The sequence below is a fragment of the Tachysurus vachellii genome, chromosome 2, assembly GCF_030014155.1.
Source record: "Tachysurus vachellii isolate PV-2020 chromosome 2, HZAU_Pvac_v1, whole genome shotgun sequence".
NCBI lineage: Eukaryota > Metazoa > Chordata > Actinopteri > Siluriformes > Bagridae > Tachysurus > Tachysurus vachellii.
Genome location: NC_083461.1, coordinates 24,421,651 through 24,443,492, shown reverse-complemented (window position 1 = coordinate 24,443,492; position 21,842 = coordinate 24,421,651). Strand labels below are relative to the sequence as shown.

Here is a 21,842-nt window from a genome sequence, read left to right as displayed (position 1 = left end):
AATATTATTATCACCTTGTTTATTTCTTCCTGTCTATAATGAAACCTTCTGTTTGAATCATCAGGATATAATTCAGCAACTCAGGCTAAAACTTTTTTCCTTTGAACCATTTGTATTAAGTTGATATTCTTGCTCTTTCTTTTGTCTCTTGAATATAGGCATTAATACTCTTTAAGCTCCTTTTATTTTCCACTAGATTATTTAGACTCACACTCGTGCTAAAGAACTCAATGCATTTGAATTTCCAGGGCTGAGAAACTTACACACAAAATACTTGTGGGATTATTTAAATACAACAGGACAAGAGACACATTTAGGGAAGAATGCGCAGACTCCCTGAAGGTTTCTAGTGTCAGGAATCCCTTTTGAGTGACACAACATTTTTTAAATGTTTTTTTTTCCCCATAGATTGACAGGAAGCTCAGACAGTCCAAGAGAAACCTGAATCCTGGATAGGTTTTCTTAATATTTCTCCATTCTTTCTTCATGGTGAAGAAAGCTATATGTCGTTGCAGGTTAGCATGTGTCCTGTGCATTGTGACGCATGCCTCAGCATTACCTCAGGTGTGGGCAGTAAGAGTCAGCAGCTTTGATGTGCTACTCCACCCACACACTGCCTTTTCTCATAGATAATGTGTTAATTCATCATACGACTGCTGACAGTGCTCAAGCATTTTGCTTTTAATAGCCCTTCTTTACCTTAGGGTCTGGGTTTGGTAGCTAATTAAAGCGAGGTGAAGAATCTACCTCTCATTTCAGTATTTGCCCCACTTATGCACAGAACATAATTTGCTATTTCTCCTACGAGTAATTATTCGCATTCTTAGCATGCACAATATAACTCGAATAGTTTCAAAGCGCAGCTTGTGTAGAACCGAAGATTTTAGCCAAAGATTACTGTGACGCTAATAACAACATAGCCTCAAACAAAATTAATTCAAGAGGCTTTCACACTTGACTTAAGCTACAGGCTACTATCAAGCGATGAAAGGCAGTGAGGTTGACGTGCAGTCAGGCATCTCGTTTTAAAAGGTTGTAGATGCAGGTTTGTTCAACAGTGTTTGATACAGCCGACGTGTTTCCGTCTCCATTAACCAGGGCTGCAAGGTTTCAGCACAATTTGTAGAACTACTACAACTTGAAAATGACTACATCTCAAAAAGCCCAAGAAATGTGTGAGTGGGAAACAACATCGCTGTGCTCTTACACATTATCCACACTATCACCCGATCAATGGAATACATCTTACAATAGAAATGCTTCTGTACATCATAGACACATTGTGTGCACTTGCACTTTGTATTTGTTTGTGGATATGTTGTTATTAGAGTTCATTCTCGATTATTTGCTGTCAAAGAGGATACTCCCATTTGGAATGAAAAATGCGACTCTGGCAACCCTGTCATTGAACTGCCCTGTCTTGTGCTTATTCTCTACTGAAAATTTTCATCAATCAAGTATAGGGCAGCACTTTCTGAGCAAAACACCGTCTTAAATCTGTCAACATTTGTTTAAATTGTTCGGCGCTCAGAAGGTGTAATTAGTTTTTTGAATGGAATTGAAAAATATATAGAGTTGCATGGACTTTCTTCAGATGAACAGTTACTTCTCAACTTATTTTAAAAGGTGTGCTACGTTCACGTTTCCTGGTGAAAGATGTATACAAAAGATGTACCCTTGATAGTATCATCCCAGCAACAAAGAACAGAATAGTTTGGTACCTTTGTTGCTGAGTGTGTAGACAAGAAAGATACGAGACAAAGGCTTTTTTTATCTTTACAGTTTTATTGTTAACTGATAGGTGTCTAAATTTAAGAAAAGCATGTACATGTGCTCAACACTCCCGGTGCCTACATTCAGATAGTGTGTAACCTTAGGGTGAAAATTTACCGAGTAGTATTCCTTGCATAATTGTGGTGTAGAATGTCTGAACCTCAGGGAACTGGACCGCAGTATAACATACTAACACCCACAAGAGTGCAAAGCTAAGATCTTTCACCGTCCCCTCACACTTTATGAGCTTGACGTCAACCCCTATAGACACACTGAGTGTCCTAGCTTGGCTTCAATTCCTGTTTTGACACCCGGACCTAATTACTGATGTAAATGATTGATTACTTGGCTTATGTTGCAAGGGTGGAAGGAAGCCCTTGGCCTGTCAGGCAAGGTGTGAATCTAGAAAGCAGGTAGAGTGGAAAATAGATACCCACGCTGTGCTGCAAGCCAGAGGATTATGTTCTGAGCACCTGCAAATTGGACCAAAGGCTTTTCCCATTAGCAGGCACTCCTGTAGCCATCGTACCTGCACAGGTGTTAGGGGATATCTTCGGTCCTTTGTTAGCTCTAATCCCATCCTATTCTGTACTTGGCCAGCCTCGGGTTTAATGCAGCTCTTTGACACCTGAAGAGTTTATCCACTGGCAGGTATATTTGAGCACATTTGAAATGTGATTTGGCTAATTGGGTTTGAAGTGGAAGGCCAGAGTGCCTTTGGGCTAAAGCTACGCCAGATGGTTTTGGTAGATGTGTAGTTAAAGGTCTACAATGTAAAGCTGCTGGAGAAAAAACAAAAGCAAAGTGTAAATGTGAATATGACATTTCCTCACACGTACGCAAATTGTAATATATGCGACGTTTCGATTGTTAAAACACACGATTTCTGTTGTGCTCATGCTTTACCCTTGACCCGAGGACAAACATCCAACCTTGCATTAACTTGTTCCTTGATCAGCCACAGGAGACACTGAGACAATCTTTGCAGTCTTTCTTCAAGGGGTCAGGCAAGATTTAACCCCAATCTTCTCCATCTGCCTGACTTCCATGGCCTCTGCAGCTGCAGCCCAATTGATCTAGGTACTGCAGGGAGATAGATTGTACGGGAAATGGCTTAATTGGCCTCACTCTCACTGCAGGAATGCAAATAGCCCTCTATCTTTGCCCTACTCTTGCCCACATACAGGGCAAAAGCCTCACACCTTAAAACCACCAGTGTTTAAACACTGCTTAGAATGTTTTTTTTTTCTATTTTGTCTTTTACATGATTACATCATCTCATTTTATTCCACTGGATATTTGTTTTGCAAAAATGAAATCATCCTTTAATAATAATAATAATAATAATAATAATAATAATAATAATAATAATAATAATAATAATAATAATAAGTGACGACTGAATATATGTAAAACATTTTCTAACAAATCTAACTGTTTTTGTTATTTTGTTAATAAAACCATGATTTTTTTATTTGAGATTTTCTTAGAGTTCATCATATGTTGTATGTTTTATTTTTTTTAAATCGTTCATAACATTCTTTACAACTGTGCAGCAAGCAAGATCAAGTTTGGCTACAGGTACAAGACTGTTTTGTACATATCAATCTGTGTCACATACTCTAAGATTCATTTCTTTTGCTTACCTCTTGTCAAACCTGGGCAGGTGCTCCTTTAGGCCTTTACACGAGGGTCACCTGGATCAACAGGTTGGGGTCAGAACTCTCAGACGTGCTTTAAGATGAAAGACTTAAACAGCCAAACATGCGTGACCTGTGTGACTTTGATCTTCACTAAAGGTCGCTTGTCCCTCTCCATCAGTCTTCAAGCGTCTCAAGATGGCTGTGATCTGTCACCATTAGAGGGCGCCTCCTAGACCGATGCTCATGACCTCTTTGTTTCTCTTATCGGGCGTATTGGCAGCACGTTGTCAACATGTCTTCTAGGATGAGTTAAAAACAGCAGTATGTCTCCTTTCCTGAATGTTATCCATACTTGCATTGATGAATCCTCCAGACTTGAATTTTACTTGAATTGATTCCACACTTTAATAGAATTCATGCATCTGTTCCCCCTTAAGGGACATTTTAAACCTCTTGGGTAGTTCCAATAGGACTTCAAGCAAAAATGTGTGAGATTCTGAAGGCATTGACAGTCCTTGAAATGGCAGACAAGGTGACACGAAAAGGCTCGTGCAGAAGGGAAGAAGCACCACCTCTTACCATCCCTTTCTTTTTTAAGGCACCAATGTTCATGATAGATTTTGTGTGTGAGTGTGTGTGTGAGACTCTTTACCATGAAGGATGGTGTCATAGGGCATAGTTTCATCATTTGGTGTGCATATTTCTTAACATGATGTCTAGCAATGCACAACAAACCCTAAAGAATCATGAAGACAATGATGTTGATGTTGGTAATGATAATTGGCTATGGAAAGCTAAGATCTGTTCTTGTTCTCATGTGGTGCACAGGCCACTGTATATCACGATGGAACGAAGCACTTGACAGAGCCAGGGTTTCTAGTCAGCAGCTGAACTTGATCTGGACTATTTGTTCCCAGTGAAATTTTGGATGGATTAATGGATTTGACCTTGGGGCAGCTTGTGTCTCATATAATATTTATAAGGATAATGGGAGATAAAGAGGAGTAGATCGATTAATTACATGGCTGCAGCCAGTCAAGCACTTAATATACCAGAAGTCCCAAAATGGCTTAGAGTGACGTGAGATTGGAGTGAGTTCATTGTTTTGTTTTTTGGCTATGTTGTTCTTGTCCTAAGAGGTGTTATTTAAGGCTGACCATACAGATGGACCAAGATTAAACACTTAAGCACAAGCTCCCCTGATGCTTTAGGCCTACACACCACAATATGATGGAATGGGGGTCACGTTACAGCGGGGGTTAGGTAACTCCAGATGGATAATCCCTGGACCTGGTAAACCGGTCTTTAGAAATTCACAGTGTTTACCTGGCAACCTCAGGCTGTGTGGGTGTGCATGTGCTGTGTCCCTCTCCCCAAGGAGAAGCATTCTGCTACAGGCCGTCTCGGTCTCCCCCGTCGGCTGTATTTAGAACCAGACACCATTATTCTCCAGTCAGCCCAGTTGTCAGGTTCTGTATAAACAAAGCTCTCTTAAGTGGTGATATTCAGCTTTTTTTTCTTCCAAAGTTCTGAACTGAATGTCATAACATATTCTCAAAACCTTCTCGAAACGATTCCTTTAATACACTTTGAAAAGGCACTGAATAAGTATCGCTGAATTGTATTTAAGTTTAAGTATAAAAAAATGACAAAATCTTTCAAAGTTTTATATTTCTAAGCGATATTAAAAATTACATATTTTAATATTTTGGAATGTTATCTGATTAAATTAAGTCATGTTTTATTAAATCTACAATACTTAAATTTACTATACTAATACTTAAATTATAACAAGCGCTATCTCTTTACTGGTCAAATACAAGACGAACTCTACAGTTTACTAATAAATGAATCAGAAATAAAAGATTTAAATAACCAATTTAAATTTAAACTTACTTAATGTAAAATGTATGTAAATTTTCCATTAATGAGTAAATCTTAATTAAACCAGTTTAAGTCAGAGATGGAAAAAGTCCTGAGGAATTCAACTTCTAATGAAAATATGACAAGGTAATGTGTTAAAAAAAAAAGGAATTATCTACCTAAATTGTACTCGAGTAAAAGTAAAATGTTATTTATTTGTATGTTTGTTTGTTGAATTGTTGATTGGTTTGTTTACTGTTTTGGTTTAATGTTCAGGTTTTATTTTTATAGTTGTTATGTATTGTATGTTAGGACCTCCTTGAAAACCGCTGTATGTTTGCATTATTCACCATTAGCTTACATTTGATTAGCTGCTTAGCATGTTAGCATTTAGGAATTGATGCTAATATGACCTGGATAAGCAAAGAAAACAAGACTGGCTCTGTTAAATATACATAGGTAACATCAACAAATTAGCAAAACTGGAAGGAGGTAAAGGAGAAGCCTCATTTTTGGATGAGTTTCTTATTGGAACCCTTTTTACTGAGGTAAAGTCAGGAGCACTCATCCTCAGCTCTGGAGTTCAGATTCACACAGATAGATAGCTATAACCCTAATCAGACTGTGTAGTATGACAAGCTCAAAGCAGATTAGCGCTGTATCCTTTCCTTCTCTGATGAACTTGATTGCGTTCTATAAACTGAATATGGTCATTAGTTAGATGAGAAAGGTTTGAAGTACTTTGAAGGTCTATGTAAATATTCTCCAAAAGAAATACTTATCTATAGTAACAAAGTAGAATTTCACAAGTTTATTTCACACCTGTCTTTCAGTATTAGTCCAATAATGGTTTAAGTGTATGATTCATGTGTCATATAATGTTTATGTGTCATTATATTATAAGTGTAAAGTATAAGCATATGTGCTCAATACCGCGCACACAGGGCAGAGGCAGGAATCAAACCCTCAATACCAGCTAACCTCCAATCCACCATGTCCCCTGGTATAATATTAGTTCTATAATATTACTATACTGTGTATAACATATTACATTTAACGCATTTAGCAGACCTTATCCAAAGAGACATTTTTATCTCATTTTATACAGGGTCAATGTTTGCTCAGGGGCCCGGTGGTGGCAGTTTTTTTTGTTTACCTAGGATTTAAACTCGCAAATTGGAAATATTATAAAGAAATATATTATTACATTTCACTGGTACAAAAAGCACAGTCATATCACCCCAATTTTGCACTCTCTTCACTGTCTCCCAGTTCATTTTAGAATACAGTTCAAGATTCTTTTAATTGTTTTTAAAGCACTAATCGGACATGCACTGTCTTACTCAGCACCTAGGTCCCTTAGGTCTTCTAAACAAGCTCTACACATCCCTAGCTCTCACCTCAAATTGAAAGGTGATAGAGTGTTTGCATTACCTGCACCTCACCTACGGAATCAGCTTCCTCCAGACATCAAAAATGCTCCATCTGGTTCGGTTTTTAAATCTAGGCTCAAAACATATTTTTAATCATTGGCTTTTTATCGTTAGCTAATTATCTCCTTTTACATCTTTGTTGTTTTATACTTATTATTGGATAAGGTCACTTTTATTATGTGTTGTAATTGTACTGATTTTGTATACAGAATTTTGGTCAGTGAAAGCTGAATTTAAATGCGCTCTATAAATAAATGTACTTAATTACTTACTACTATAAAACTGAAACAGTTTTAGCCTCTATTACCAATTTTTGGATGTAATTTGGATGTATGAAAAATATTCAGTACCCGAGACTAATATAGCCACTTCCAGGTGAAACAATGCAATACAGAAATTCATCTCAAGACATGCGGTTTTAAGTGTAACGTACACATTTGTTACAGTCGGCTGACGATAAAACAATGTAAATATACGGAAACACATCAGACCAGGATTGCTCCAGTGACCTCAACTGAACTATGGCACCTCAGACACCAGCTACATCAACAGTTCCCAGACCTCTGATCTAAACCAGATTTTTTAGTGTTGTGGTGCCGAGCGCAGATTTACTGTGGAAAATCCCATACTTTATGGACCAGTGTTGTCTCGCTCTTAAGTGTCTTGCACATTAGCCGTGGATGACAAAACAAGTGGCGTAAACACTCAAAGCATATTTTGGTCATTTTATATGTACTCCAGATGACAACCAACATTGTTTAGTATGTTCAGTACATTTTGTATGCTTCACTGACACTCCATTTATCTTGATGGGACGTGAATGTATAATAATGTTCATTTATTGTTATATAAAATTTACAGAATATATCTACATCATATATATATAATACATGATGGAAACACGACATAAGCTATTATTCGGGTTCAATAATAACTTTTATTGATACAATTGGAATTGTTAAAAGCGCTATTCAAATAAACTGAATTTGAATTTGAATATTTGATTGTTGTATAAATTTAAGATTTATTTGCATCCCGTTAGCTAAATCAATCAGTCAGAGAACAATCTGTGGTTTAACTATACATTAGATATAATAGATATAACACTGAATCTCATCTTTACATGTTTCTTACAAAAGGATTAATTTCATAAGACAAATTCAGTTAGCTAGTATAAATTATGTCTATATAACTCTGGATACATCCATGTTAGGAGTTATTGTCAACATAATGTCTATTTAATAGTGAATTTTATTAACTTCCTTTGCTTGTAATTGCAGCTGATTTCCTTTACTCTTATTTACAGGCTAGACACAACATCCATATTTCCTTTCAGTTCTACATCCCGACCCAGTATATGTTGTGTTTCCCTTTTATTAACCCAGGTTAAGTCGCGATATATAAACTCCCTGCTTCTAACACCTTAAACCCAGCAACTGAGGTGTCCAAATAACTTTAATAAACTCTAAAAACATGTTAAATGATTCCTGGAACCTAAATGTTTGAGACCCCAGGTCTTAATGGTGAAATACAGAAAGCCACTGCACCTGCTGCTCTTCCTGTAAAACTCTGTAAAACTGCACTACACTCTGGATGAGCTGTATGTCGAATCACATCTTATGTTATTTAACACACAATCGTTTTGCCTATGAGTGAAAACAGCGATGCGATTCGTTCCTGCAGAGACCTTCCAAAGCCTTTTTTTCACATTTCAGTCTGGTAACAATTACCATCGGTGATGAAACAAAAGCTCGAGCCAAGATCGCCAGACGCACACATGCTGGCCATTCCCACAGGCGAGCAAGAGAAAGTTTATCCTGTGCCTACGCAGTTTTCGGATTGTACAGGCACAAAGATTTGAACTAAATGACTCTTAAGATAATTTACAAACAGTAAAGGTTAACACGTCGGGTTAGGTGTGGCTAGCACTCGGATTGTTTTTAGGACATAATTTGAATAGAATTCAACAAAATAAAAGTACAAATGTTTGTTATTGTTGTTACTGTTGTTTTTAATGACCTATTGTTTTGCATCCTCCATATTCTTTCATTTATACACAGCATTTTTCATATACATCCTTACAATCTAAAAATTACATTATATAAAAATATTTTATTGATATTTATATTTCCCACAATATGTATCAGGAATGCTTCCCTCAAGCATCTATTCAACCATAAATATAACACTAATTGCAGTCATTATATCAATTATATAAAACCGTACAAGTTTTCCAAAGACATTTTCTTTTTGTTTTGAACGGTACAATGAGCCTGTTTAACGTTGGGGGAGGTGTTCGAGGTGTGCAATCTATTAGCAGAAAATGTACAGGTGAAATGTGTGGCTAAATAAATTTGCATATTTCACGCAGTCCTGTTTATGAGTACAGAACAAAAGATCAAACAGAATTTTAAAGCCTCTTTAAGAATATTTGAGCTGCTTGCCTCTGTGTAATTAGCATAGTTTCTTCATCAAGTGTAACCACTAGACAGAAACAATCAGTATACTGGAATCTCTCTCTCTCTCTCTCTCTCTCTCTCTCTCTCTCACACACACACACACACACACACACACATACACACACATAGAGGACTAACTCTCTGATGCAGAAGATGAACCCATACAACGCATTTAGACTCAGACTATCTCAAGTGCCCGAGATAGAAGATTACAGATGGCACTAGCACTTGAGGCCGTATTAGTCATTCTCGTCATACTCAGAGTACCTAACTTCATCTTCCAGCCTACTTTCTGTCTGTTTGCCAAAACACGAGTGAAAGATGGATTTAAAATCCTGTTGTAAACACTGTGGTTTTCTTGTAATAGAAAATGTAGCGATGATAAAGAGAGCAAAAGAAAGCAGTGACTTTGTAATGTAATGATTTTTTTAGAGTGAAGCTGCAGAGATGCTATTAAATGATGTCTAATGATTATTGTGTTGATTGTCGAACGTTACATTCACATGCATTGTAACGTTCCCAGATTATTATTATAATTTTCCTTTTTTCAGAATGTGCCAAACCAAAACAAGGTGCACCAGTAAGCAGTTGTTTCATCACACTGAGAGGTTTCAACCAAACCCATGCACGATGGAGTGAGGGAGTGATGTTGTGCTGCATCTCCTGACAAGGAATGACCCAGGAATGACTCTGAAATGAGTTCATGAGCAGGGCTCACACTTTTCTTGGTCTTTTCTCATTTTACACACACCCTTACTCACCCACTTTTGTACACACATACGTCGAGAAGCAGACGCCAGCAAGTCTAGGCGCTGATCAGCGGTATTGTTATTAACAGTCTCCCTTGCATGTATTAAGGCACGGTGAGGACACATCCCAGCCTTATGACCTCAGGGCGCCGCTTTGTTCTTTCCATAATACAAAAGTAATTACAGCATCTACCTTTCCTTTTTCACCCTGTCCCTTCTGCCCCACACCTCAAACTGCACCCCACTATGTTATGACTGCTATTTACAAGGATCTACCCTGGAAAATACCAGTGTGTGACCTTTTGAAAATTGCATATATGAATTTTTGCTTTGATGTTTTGACTGTATGAGGGATAATAATAATGTTTTTATACAGCACATTATTTAAAAACTTAAATAGAAATATATTTCCTTGAATTCATTCCAAGGAAATTTCATTCAATGGCTGTCTTTTCATGTGGAAATGAAGCACAAGAGTCAAATAATAACCTTCATTTGTAATCTGTTTTGTTTCGATTCATCAATAATGAGCCATTCAGTGTATCTAACAGCAGGAAAATATAAATATGCTGCATAAACATTTTATACGGTTTGTTTTTTACAGACTGAGCTAAAGGGATAATGTGTAGGATTTTAATCTCTCAGCGGTTCCATCATCCTGAACATGAAGTACTGTCATTTAATTGATCAAACCGCATGCCAGCACACTGATGACAGATTGCTGTACAGTTAGGAAAAAGGTTCTGAAGAATCTTTTCAGAAGGAAGGACATTTTATTAATAAAGCAATTTTTTTTTTATCTTATTACAAAAATATTCACATATTGCTTATTTAAACGAATGTGGGGGTTTTTATGTTCATGATATAAGGGCAGATAACCTGATTACTAAAGTATATTTTACTTACAGGAACAGATATATTCATTTTAATCATATGAACAGCATATGCTGTACCTGATAGATAGATAGATAGATAGATAGATAGATAGATAGATAGATAGATAGATAGATAGATAGATAGATAGATAGATAGATAGATAGATAGATAGATAGATAACATGTTTTACTTATTTATGGTATGTTAGGTATTTACTATGATTATGATACTATTATTATGATATTATTATTATAATTGGTTATGCACTTCACATCTATCTATCTATCTATCTATCTATCTATCTATCTATCTATCTATCTATCTATCTATTTATCTATTATTATTTGCCACTCCTGTCCCACCAGTTGCTAAATATGTGATGTAAGAGATAAAGAGAGCAACATGAAAGAAAAATCACATGTCAGTCCTTAGCTAAAGGCTTTGCAGCGATATTGTTGCTTCCATGTCATTGCACAGGGTTGTGTGAATATACGTCTTCTTAATGACACACTACTCCAAAACTGACCTAGATTTATTGCAAACATGTCTGAAATTGTTCCAAGTGAGACAGAAATGCAATGTGGGGTTTGCTCAGTAGAATGCAAAGCCTTTATTTCTCACCCATTTCCTTTAACCGTGCGTTTTTAATCCCCGGTGAGTGTCAGAGTTGTGGAGAAATCCTCAGCCACAGCATTGCAGGGTAAAAAGCTTGGCTCTAGCTCATTTTCTTCTCGTTTTTTTTTTTTCTTCTTTGACGCAGAAATGCTTGGGTGATTAAGGAAGTACTTGATGTTCATTTTCAAGGCCTGTCGAGCTTAAACTGGACTCTTTAGTCTGCTTTTAGACGTTTGGTCTGGCCTCGGGGTAGATCTCTAAATCTAGATAAAGTTCTTTTTTTTTTCTTCTTCTGAAAGACCACATTCCCTCAAAAAGTATAATGGTTGCCAAAAATCAGTACTGATGACTTGACTGTGTGAGTTATTATCTGAAATGTAGGCTATAGGACTAAAGCTTTTGTGTTTCTGTAAACATTAATTTTCTGTCTAATGGTGCGCAATAAAAACTAACTACCATAATAAACAGGTTCTTAAAATAAAAAAGAGAGATTTTACAAACAAACAAAAAATGTTAAGAAAGGCACTTTGTGCTTATATGTATTGTAGTTACATATATACAAATATGTATAGTTTGTAGTTTGCTCTAGATTATATAATATTATTTATATGACATATCAGGCACCTTATTCAATAAATACTTAATAAATACTCAATAAATACTTTAATACAATTATAAAAGTCTGAGATTTCAAAAAATATATATAGGTTCTACATTTTTTTCAAGTTAATTAATTTTGTTATTGGGTGAAAATTATTTTACATTTTATAACGACTTAATAATAACATTTTAATAACATCTTAAATGATTCCTATCCCAACTAAGCAAAACTAATAAAAAACTATAAAAAATCTATTTAATAACCTGTTGTTTTTTTGGTTTTTCATATCTAAAGGTTATACGTTAAATATTGTATGCAAATGTTTTTAATATGATCTTCCTGTACAAATCCATCTAATCAAAATGCTTTACTTTTGATGTAAATATAATATTTAATTCTGTTATGTGTGTTATTGATATATCAGGTCGATATCAGCGTGTGCCACCTTTTCACAACACCGTTTAATCAACTTAATGAGCTTCTCCCTCGGGTCGCGTGACATCGCGCGCATTGGAAGCCAATCAGCTCACGCGTTCCCGTAGCGCACGGACACGGACACACTCCGGAACTGCGTGTGTTCATATGTTGGGCGGTTTTGTCACGATTTAAGAAAGAACACTCATTTTTACCTCTTCCTTTCGTTTCGATTCGATACATCTGGAAATATTTTTTCTCTACATCTTTTGGAGGAATACACAGGTCCTTGTTTGCCAAGTTCGTTGTTCCAAGACCTCAGAAATGGATTAGATTTAAGGTTTCGCGCTCGCGCACTAACCGGCCAACAAACTTTGACGCCGTCCGTCACTTTTATGGCCTCTGCTTCCAATGATGTCTATGAGTTTCGCGCCTGACGGCTTAGGTTCTGCGGATGCGTCCAAATCGGCGTTTTTAGAGCTCGGTCACGGGATCCCCGCCAGCCAGCAGCACTTTTCGGGACTCGCGTCTAACGTTTACTCCACGCCCGGGCTGCACTCGGGCGGACACCCGCAGCACGACAGCCCCTTTCCCTCTGGCGCGTGCCACTACGGTGGGCCGCTCGGTTACGGTTACCCCGCGCCGCTCAACGCTCCTGCACCCGCTCCTACTTACCTACCAACCTACCACCAGGGCAGCTACAGGAACCCACTGAGCCACACGAGGAATGTCGAGACCGGTGAGTGCGCCGTGTATAAGATCACTCGTACAAGACAAAAACACTCACCAGCCTCTAATCAAATCCCCCAAAACTAAATGAAGTGTTGTGCAGTTTTATAGCCAGGATAAGAAGTTTTACATTATACTATAATATTAACACTATAATATTACACTATAATAATAACAACGGTGTTCTCCTGATATCGTGTCTATTAAACAGCCTGATGGTGACGTATACATTCTTCCTTTTTAATTTCATTTACAGGGTTATGGAGTAAACTGAAATACATATAAAATATATATTTAAACTTTGCTATGAAGTAATATTGGACTTGTATGTGATACTGTTTTTCCCAATCGGGAATCTGGTGCAGTGTGTATCTATTTAAAGGCCCAGTGAGATGAACAGAATGTTTTTTTTTTCTCTGTTACACATTTCAGCGCCGGGGATTTGTGTTAATAAAAGATCACATATTGTTACGATTCAAATTGTATGATATTAATAAGGCAACATTTGGCTTTAATTCATATAATTTCCATCTGGGCCGCACTTGAGTGACTATTATCACTATCACAAGCTAAATAATACTGCACACCGTGTTTTTTATTATTATTATTATTATTATTATTATTATTATTATTATTATTATTATTATTATTATTATTATTGTGTCTTTTTTCCATGTCAATTTTTTATGCTTAGTGTAACTTAGTGTAGAGAAACCTAAATGAATGAAAGTGATTTATTAACACGTCCTTTTTATATTTATTTATTTTTTGTTTTGTTTTTAAATCAAGATCACGAAAAGCAGCCAGTGATTGAGAACGGAGAGATCCGTGTGAGTGGTAAAGGGAAGAAGATGCGCAAACCGCGCACAATCTACTCGAGTCTCCAGCTCGCCGCGCTGCATCAGCGCTTCCAGCAGACTCAGTACCTGGCACTGCCGGAGAGAGCAGACCTGGCAGCCAAACTGGGCCTTACACAGACACAGGTACGAGGGCGAAACAAAGATATAGACTATAAAAAAGACAAGAAGGATCTATATGACCATGTGTCACCAATACTGCAGCTTCTTATGGTGCTCGAAAAAAAAAATCAAAAGTGGAAAAAAGTGAAGTAGGTGTTCGGATAAAAGTCACAACCTTTCTTATGACACTTTCACATCAAATTATGCAGGTTTGAAATAAGCACCTGTCCTACAGTGACGTCTTGACGTATTGTTGCTTTCTTATTTGCGACTCTTGAGCTCCTTTGCATTCCTGATTTCTAAAGATTCCTAACTCCCATTGTCCAGGAACTCGACGAAAATCTCTACGTATGAATTAAGTGCAAACACGAATGTGTTGGAGGTTGGGAAATTGTCCTGACGCTTGGAAACAATAGAGGTTAACGCGGGTCAGGTGTAACACAACTGGAAGGCAGGGTGTGACGTGTGGTGTGGGCCTTAAACTGTCACCGAGTTTCCGACATTTGCCAGTTCTGTCTTTTTTCCTTGTGCTACTTAGTATTTGGGCCTGTGCTTTGTTCTGGCACTTAAAAGCAATGTGATTATCAGCAACAAAGTAATTATCTGCAATATTAGATCATTATTAAGTAATAACAACAACGACAATAATTACAATCATAATCACAATCATAATCATAATAATCAATATATGTGTCCAAAACGAGCTGCTATTGGATTTGTTTGTTTATTTGCTTGTTTAATTACAATCTGTCTCAGCTGTGATGAGTTGTTTGTTCTGTTGTTTTGTTTATGACAGTAATTACACTGCATGTGAGTGTTTAATTACTGCTGAATGTAAAAGCCCTTGTTTATTTCATATTGACTGAAATGTTGTTTCATTTATTTGAATGCATAGTGAACCACATCAACTGCTGGCTTGCATTGATTTCTTCTTCTTTTTTCATATGGAATTGGGACTCTCAATTGACAAAACCTCATCTATTAATATCTGTCATTTGCTCACTTGTCAAGACCTGGCAGTCAAAGGCAACAAGCTAAGAGCAAACATGTCAGACACCAATCTTTCACTTCATCTCCAGTAATGTTTTTTTTTATATCAGTCTAAAAATACTTATAGTATTAGTTAAATAGTTCAATTTAGTTAAAACTGTGTGCTCTCTCTCTCTCTCTCTCTCTCTCTCTCTCTCTCTCTCTCTCTCTCTCTCTCTCTCTCTCTCTCTCTCTCTCTGTGTGTGTGTGTGTGTGTGTGTGTGTGTGTGTGTGTGTGTGTGTGTGTGTGTGTGCACCTTTACACTGAATCTATGCTATACTTTTATACAATACCTGATCGTGACCTTTGCTATGAAGGCATTAATTAAAAATCTAATAGCATTCATGGTATAATTAAGCTTAAGGTTTTCCTAATAGTGTCTTGTTTTTGTCATAAAATGTTTTTTTTTTTGTAAGCTATATGACAACATAAATAAGTTAGCTTTCTACGTGTGATCATTTTCAGTTACTTTGCATTGAGTCAGTTAGGCTGAGTGCTATCTGAGGCATAAAATCAGGTTTAGGGAAAAATATGAAATAAGATCAGGTAAGCGATTGTGGGCATGATGCAGGATTTTATATGGAAACCACAGGCATGTCATAAAGTGGAGTATGATTTTCTCATTGGAGATTGTCTCCTGCATGCTTCATTACAGACTAAATCTTTAGAGCTGCTGTTTCCTCAGTGCTTAAGCAATGATCCACAGGACTTTGCTCTTGATTGGTTAAGCCTCGGAGTTAAGAGCCCCTTATCCGTGGACTTACGAGGGGCACTAAGTGGCTTTAAGAAGTCTTTCATGCCAAAGAGTAGAATGCAACAAGGGCTGGAGTATGATCATTAATGTACTCTAACTGGCTGTCTGTCTTTCTGTCTGTCCGTCTACACTAAGGTTTGTAGACACCTGACCATCGGATCCTTATGTGCTTGTAGAACGTCTTATTCTAGATTAAGTCCTGTCTTTACTCTAGATGTTGGAGCGTGGCTGTGCGAATCAATTGTGTGAAACTCAATTGTTTGTGATGGTCAGATATATACTTGGGCACATTGAGTATCCGGTGTCCACATTCTTTTGTCCATATCATATCACCAATAACATCATTCTAAACTTTTAAATTAGATATTTTTTCTTGTGAAATCACTGAAAGCAGCCCATGCGTTCCCCTCATATAAGTGCCGAGATATTGCTACTTTATGCTTGATTTGACTGCAAAACGATTTCTTAAGCAAGTTCGTGTTGGTGCAAGTTTAATACACCCTCACACCTTCAACAGTACATTAAGTCACAATCTGTCACACTTTTTCTCTTCTATCTTACTAACTTTTTAAGTAAATTCTACTCATTCCCCTTATGTTTATTCTCCCTCACTCCATTACACGCACTGACACAATTTCATAATTTTTTGCAGTGGGAATGTGTAGTCTGTTTCACACCTGTTTCGTTCTCTTGATTAGACCTCACATCACTCTGTCTGCCATCTGTTCCCGAAGGGAAACAGATATTTTGTGCAAATGCATCAAACATAACCACGCACCTGATTTCTAACTCACTGCAGCTTGTCAGTAAATTTGACTGATATTCCTCTTAAAGTGAAATCATTGAACCAAAGCATAACATCTAGTTTGTACGATTTTTTTTTCTTACTGTAAACATGACTGAAGGCGCATAAACAAGTGCCACACGCCTCACGTGTTTTTGATCTCTCACGTCCCTCTCGCATATATGACTTAGGTCTGCAATCCATCACTTCACTATAAAAGATGTTTGGCAAACCAGTCTTTAGACATAAAAAACACGTCTCTTTTTATACGTGTTTATTAAAGCTTGAAGTGGCGAAACCTATAAGAGTTAAAAAGCCGTAGGATGATTTTTGCCCGTCTGAGGTGATGGAAAATATTTGGTGGGAGGTGAATGGTGGCTCCCCGTTTTTTCCAAGGTGTCAATTTCCAATTGAGGTCAAAGACAACAAATGACTTGCCAGCGCGCGCGCGCGCACACACACACACACACACACACACACACACACACTTATTTATTAATTATACCAATTCATACTATGTCTCCATTTAAATCAAACCAAAATCTTAAATTCGGGATTAAAATAAAGCTACAGAAAGTTTGACTTTTTGGAGAGCTAACTGTTGTAGGGAGACCACCACACACACACACACACACACACACACACACACACACACACACACACACGCACGCACGCACGCACGCACGCACGCACACTCACTCAAGGGGTTTATTTACCATTTTATAGACGGAAAATTGAAAATCATTTTATAATGTAGTGCATAACGTCTTAAATGCATCTAAATAAAACATTCTAAGCTGAATATTAAAATCTGGTCGCTCTGACTCAGGGGTGGCAGAACAATTTTCTACTCCACATTAAATTCATACTAAAATTATTCCCTGGCTGTGAATCAGTGGAAAAACAACCATGCGTTAGATCTGGCCTGCATGTTTATAATGCCTTCGGGTTTCTGGGAATCGTTTCGTTAAGAATTGTAGACCACGCGTTATTGTTAGACACGTGCGCCTTGGGTCTCATTAAAGAAAGAAAAAAGATAAAAGAAAGAACTCAATGCGGGTGAAATGTCTCTGAGTCCATTTCCAAAAAGACAGTCGAAATCTCCATTACAACTATTTATGACATAATCGCATCAATGAAACTGGCGACTGTTTTCTTCTTCTTTTTAAATAAACTGCGATTATAGTAAAAATTGAATTGAAATTTTCTGTTGATAATTACATACAGGGCTGTAACCAGAATCCAATTTTTTTGCGAGGTTCAAATTGCAGGAAAGTGCCATAGTTAATATACCACATGATGCTGAATTGAAAAATTCTGTTTTTCTGTACTTATCTTTATTTATTTTATTCTCATGCAAACAATTTAAACTCCAGTTTAATTTTGTTCAGATAAATATTTTATAATATAATTGTTACCTATTTATATCAGCCTCCAAAATGAAAAGACAATTTCACATCATACAGCTTTTCGATTTCGTAAAATGACACTGAATCGATTTCATATTTTATATCATGTTAAATTATGGAGGTTTGTTAAAGAGAGAAAAAAACAGCACATATTATAAGATTTTCAAGGTTCTTTGGAAGAAGACTCATTGCATGCATCTTGGTTGGTAATTGCATTACATGCATTTGTGTACTTACTGAGACATAATACTACTACTAATAAGAATAAGAAGAATAAGAAGAGGAATATCACTATTTCTTACAGAGCAATTTTTTTCCCTGTAAAATCTGTCACAGTTAACTGATTTTTTATTACATAGCAAAAGAGATCTTGGTTCTTTCTGTGTTATTGTATACTAAATATTCCTGTAGAACTACAGGAAGGTTCGTTCTTTTTTCTATAGCCTGTTTAGTTATTTGTATTGTTTTAAACGCATGCAGACTGAACATTATTTTCTGGAGGAAAAGATGTTACCTACAGTATACACAAAACGAGTTAATAAGTGTGTCTGTAAACTTTTCTGTGCTCTGCATTTAAATCAACACAAACTGCAGGCTGCTTGTTGGTGGTTCCCTTAAAAAAAAAAAAAAAAAAAAAAAAAAAACCTATATTAAAACACCAGAAACATTTAGAAAATACACACTACATATAGCTGGTTATTGTGACTGTCCATGTGCAATCCTTTTCTAAATCCTTCTCCTAATGATCCTAATGTTAAAAAAGAAGTGGTTGTATTTTGTCAATTCTAACTCTTCTTACGTTTTGTCTTTTTTTCTCTTGCAGGTTAAAATCTGGTTTCAGAATAAGCGCTCCAAATATAAGAAGATCATGAAGCACGGCCCCATTGCACCCGAGGCAGAGCTGCAGGCCGCGCGTTCGCATGCGCAGTCGCCCTGTTCGCCTGTGCCGCCAGCTCTCTGGGACGCGCCGATGGCTGGCAAAAGCGCACACACGCACCCCGGCGGTTATATAAACAGTTTCGGCCATTGGTACCCATCACCCCAGGACACTTTAACCAGACCTCATATGATGTGACTCATGTGCGATTTCTACCCATGTTTCCACCGATATAGTGATTATGCGCCACGTGTCCACACGTATCCTATAAACATATCGATACGGAGTTGCGTCGGTAATTATCACGTTTTTCTCAGCGTGTGTGTTGGCCTACATGTGAGAATTCTTTTATTAAAATGTAAATACAGTCGTGTGTTTGAAAGGGTTGTGACTTTATCCTTGAACAGGTTTTGTTGTCAGTGCTTGTTGATTTTATTAGTCATCAGTGCTTTTCGGTTTTTATTCGGACTCCCTTAATATTTGTTTTGAATAAAAGGACTGATGAAAGGCTGCCAAACATTGTGTCGCCATATTGAACATTCTGGATGTAGTCTAGACAAAAAAATACAGAAACATCATTTACACCTAGACGCAACACTTCAATCCTAATCATTTATTGTACATCTACAATTTCAGTTTCTGCAACATGTCTAATCACACCAAAAGGTTTAATAGGTCAGAAAAGTTTCAGAATTCAGATGAAAATAAGAAAACTTTATCTTTGTACTGTTTAATGGCTTAATATTCGCTTCATTTGTCTTTGTATAAACTCCATAGAACATTATTCTTTTACAGAATTCTACCTTAATCTGTGACCCAAATCATTTCATGTAATACAAATTGCTGAACACTTTCTACAGAAACTCTAGAATGTGGCTCCAGGAATTATTGTACAAAACACACAAATAGGCTACACCTGTCAAATAATTATTTACACGTCACATTACGCCCAGAAACTGCACTTGCCCGTGAATTCAACAAAACACACGTGACGTCTCACACACTTGGCTGTGCTTTTTATTCCCCCCAAAAATAAATAAATAAATAAATTTCATATATATATAAATATATGTATATATATATATATATATATATATATATATATATATATATATACGTATATATACGTATATATATACGTATATACATATAGATAGATAGATAGATAGATAGATACATAGATACATAGATACATAGATAGATAGATTTTTTTAAATTAATTTATTTTTTTAACAAGTGATAGTACATGGAGGGTGTGAGAAAATTCACTCATGAAAAATTACTATTACTATTTTTTAATATGGTTCTGTAGGAGAGTCCAAAAACATAATAGCCTACATAATTTAAATAAATAAAATATATTTTATATATTCATATAATAAAATAAATATTAATTATAAATATGTAAAAAAAAGTCACTCCAGAAACGTGTATTTTTCACATACATTCACCCTGTATGTAAGTAAACTTATCATGCGAAAGAAAATGTGAAAAAAAAAATTAATGCTGTCACTACATGTGGATAAACGTGTGGAAAATAGGTCACGTGTGTTTAGTTGTGACGTGTGTGTGTGTGTGTGCACGCGCACTTTCTGCAGGCTACAAATTCATTTGAAAATAAATTCAGTTCATTTAAAACGCTTCTAATAATATAAAGCGGTGTGCAAAACAAAAATTGTGAAATGTTTGAAAGACACAATGAAAATTCTTGTGCTTTTTTTACCTGTTCTGACGCCAGAACATTGGTCTGTATTATTTACTTGAACTTAAAATGAACATTTAAATGAACTGAACTGCAACTTTGCTTTGGAAAAAAATCCGTTTAGGAAGAATTAAGTTTTAATGTTAGGTGTCATGTTACGTTAATAAACAGTTGTCTGTCTCGTGCTGAAGTACACCAAGTAAAACAAAAGGGTCACATTTATAGATCCATCATCAATTTAGTATCTATAGTATTTTCTCAGACGCCATAAATCCCACTAAACTAAACCGCACCCGCAGGATGTGAAAGGTTCAAAATATGAGTTCACCAGGTAGACTGCAGACAGACAGGGCAGGGAAGCAACACAAGAAACTGCCTGCACCCTAAAAGGTAATTTCCTTAAGAAAATTCAGACAAATGCTTGCTCAGCATCTGGCAGAGTAATTTGGCCCCACACTTTAAGCTGTGAGAAGACATCTTATAATAAGTGGAGGGGAAAAAAAACAATATTTTTGTCTAAAAAACATAATACAGTCTTATAGAAAAATATGTTTATTTATGAATGAAATGAATTTATGAATGCTTATATGTCAGAAGAAGCAAGCAATTTTCTGTTGATCAATCAACATATAGACAGTGTTGCTTTTAAATCTATAACATTTGACTATTCAGTTTTATTATTATTATTATTATTATTATTATTATTATTATTATTATTATTATTATTATTATTATTATTTTATTATTATTATTTGAATGCACAGATTTTTTTTAAAAAATCCCACTTAATTGACAGGCAGCAATAATACAGCTGGTGATGATATAAACCTTGCTTCCCCTCTCACACCTGAATCTATTGTTAGTGCTGCTGCCTCAAATTGCATTGCGGTAGGGGTAGACTTTCACGGCAGGACGCTACCTCAGGCCTTAGAGTTCGGCTATTTTCATCCATCTTTGCAATAGAAAGGAGAAAACGCCACTTCCCTAGTCCATTCTGGTCTTTCGGTTCCAGTAACCAATCCTCCTGTTAAGCTCTACAAATGAAACTCTCTGAAACTCTCTAATAGTCCAGATGCACTTTTGACCTTTTTTTTGATTATAGATATGATCTCCGTACAGATGGAATGGAAGAAACGATACTGTAGGCTGTGCATGACAAAGAAAGCTTCTGC

General features: G+C 36.4%; 1 protein-coding gene and 1 long non-coding RNA gene across 3 annotated transcripts in view; one reads left to right on the top strand and one right to left on the bottom strand.

Moving 5' to 3' along the window:
• Positions 1–21,842, bottom strand: part of LOC132860318 (uncharacterized) — a 50,850-nt gene that overhangs the window by 23,843 nt on the left and 5,165 nt on the right. The window contains exons 2-5 of one of the 2 annotated variants that reach the window (XR_009649808.1): positions 4,743–4,888; positions 3,420–3,715; positions 2,680–2,856; positions 2,303–2,555 (exon numbers count right to left, since the gene is read on the bottom strand). This is a non-coding gene — a long non-coding RNA (uncharacterized LOC132860318). Of the gene's footprint in view, positions 1–1,756; positions 2,556–2,679; positions 2,857–3,419; positions 3,716–4,742; positions 4,889–21,842 lie in introns of those variants that run through there. The other variant, XR_009649807.1, reaches the window with a different exon arrangement.
• On the top strand, positions 12,556–19,485 carry dlx4b (distal-less homeobox 4b). The gene is made up of 3 exons (XM_060891473.1): positions 12,556–13,165; positions 13,945–14,138; positions 18,915–19,485. Exons 1-3 carry the CDS (start codon positions 12,838–12,840, stop codon positions 19,164–19,166), a joined length of 774 nt encoding a protein of 257 aa, XP_060747456.1. The 5' UTR covers positions 12,556–12,837; the 3' UTR covers positions 19,167–19,485.

Excerpts from the sequence above, each read along its gene's own strand:
- dlx4b (XM_060891473.1), top strand. The coding sequence starts at position 12,838 with ATGATGTCTATGAGTTTCGCGCCTGACGGCTTAGGTTCTGCGGATGCG. Across the intron at positions 13,166-13,944 it reads CACGAGGAATGTCGAGACCG|ATCACGAAAAGCAGCCAGTG; the intron begins GTGAGTGCGCCG and ends TTTTAAATCAAG. Across the intron at positions 14,139-18,914 it reads TGGGCCTTACACAGACACAG|GTTAAAATCTGGTTTCAGAA; the intron begins GTACGAGGGCGA and ends TTTCTCTTGCAG.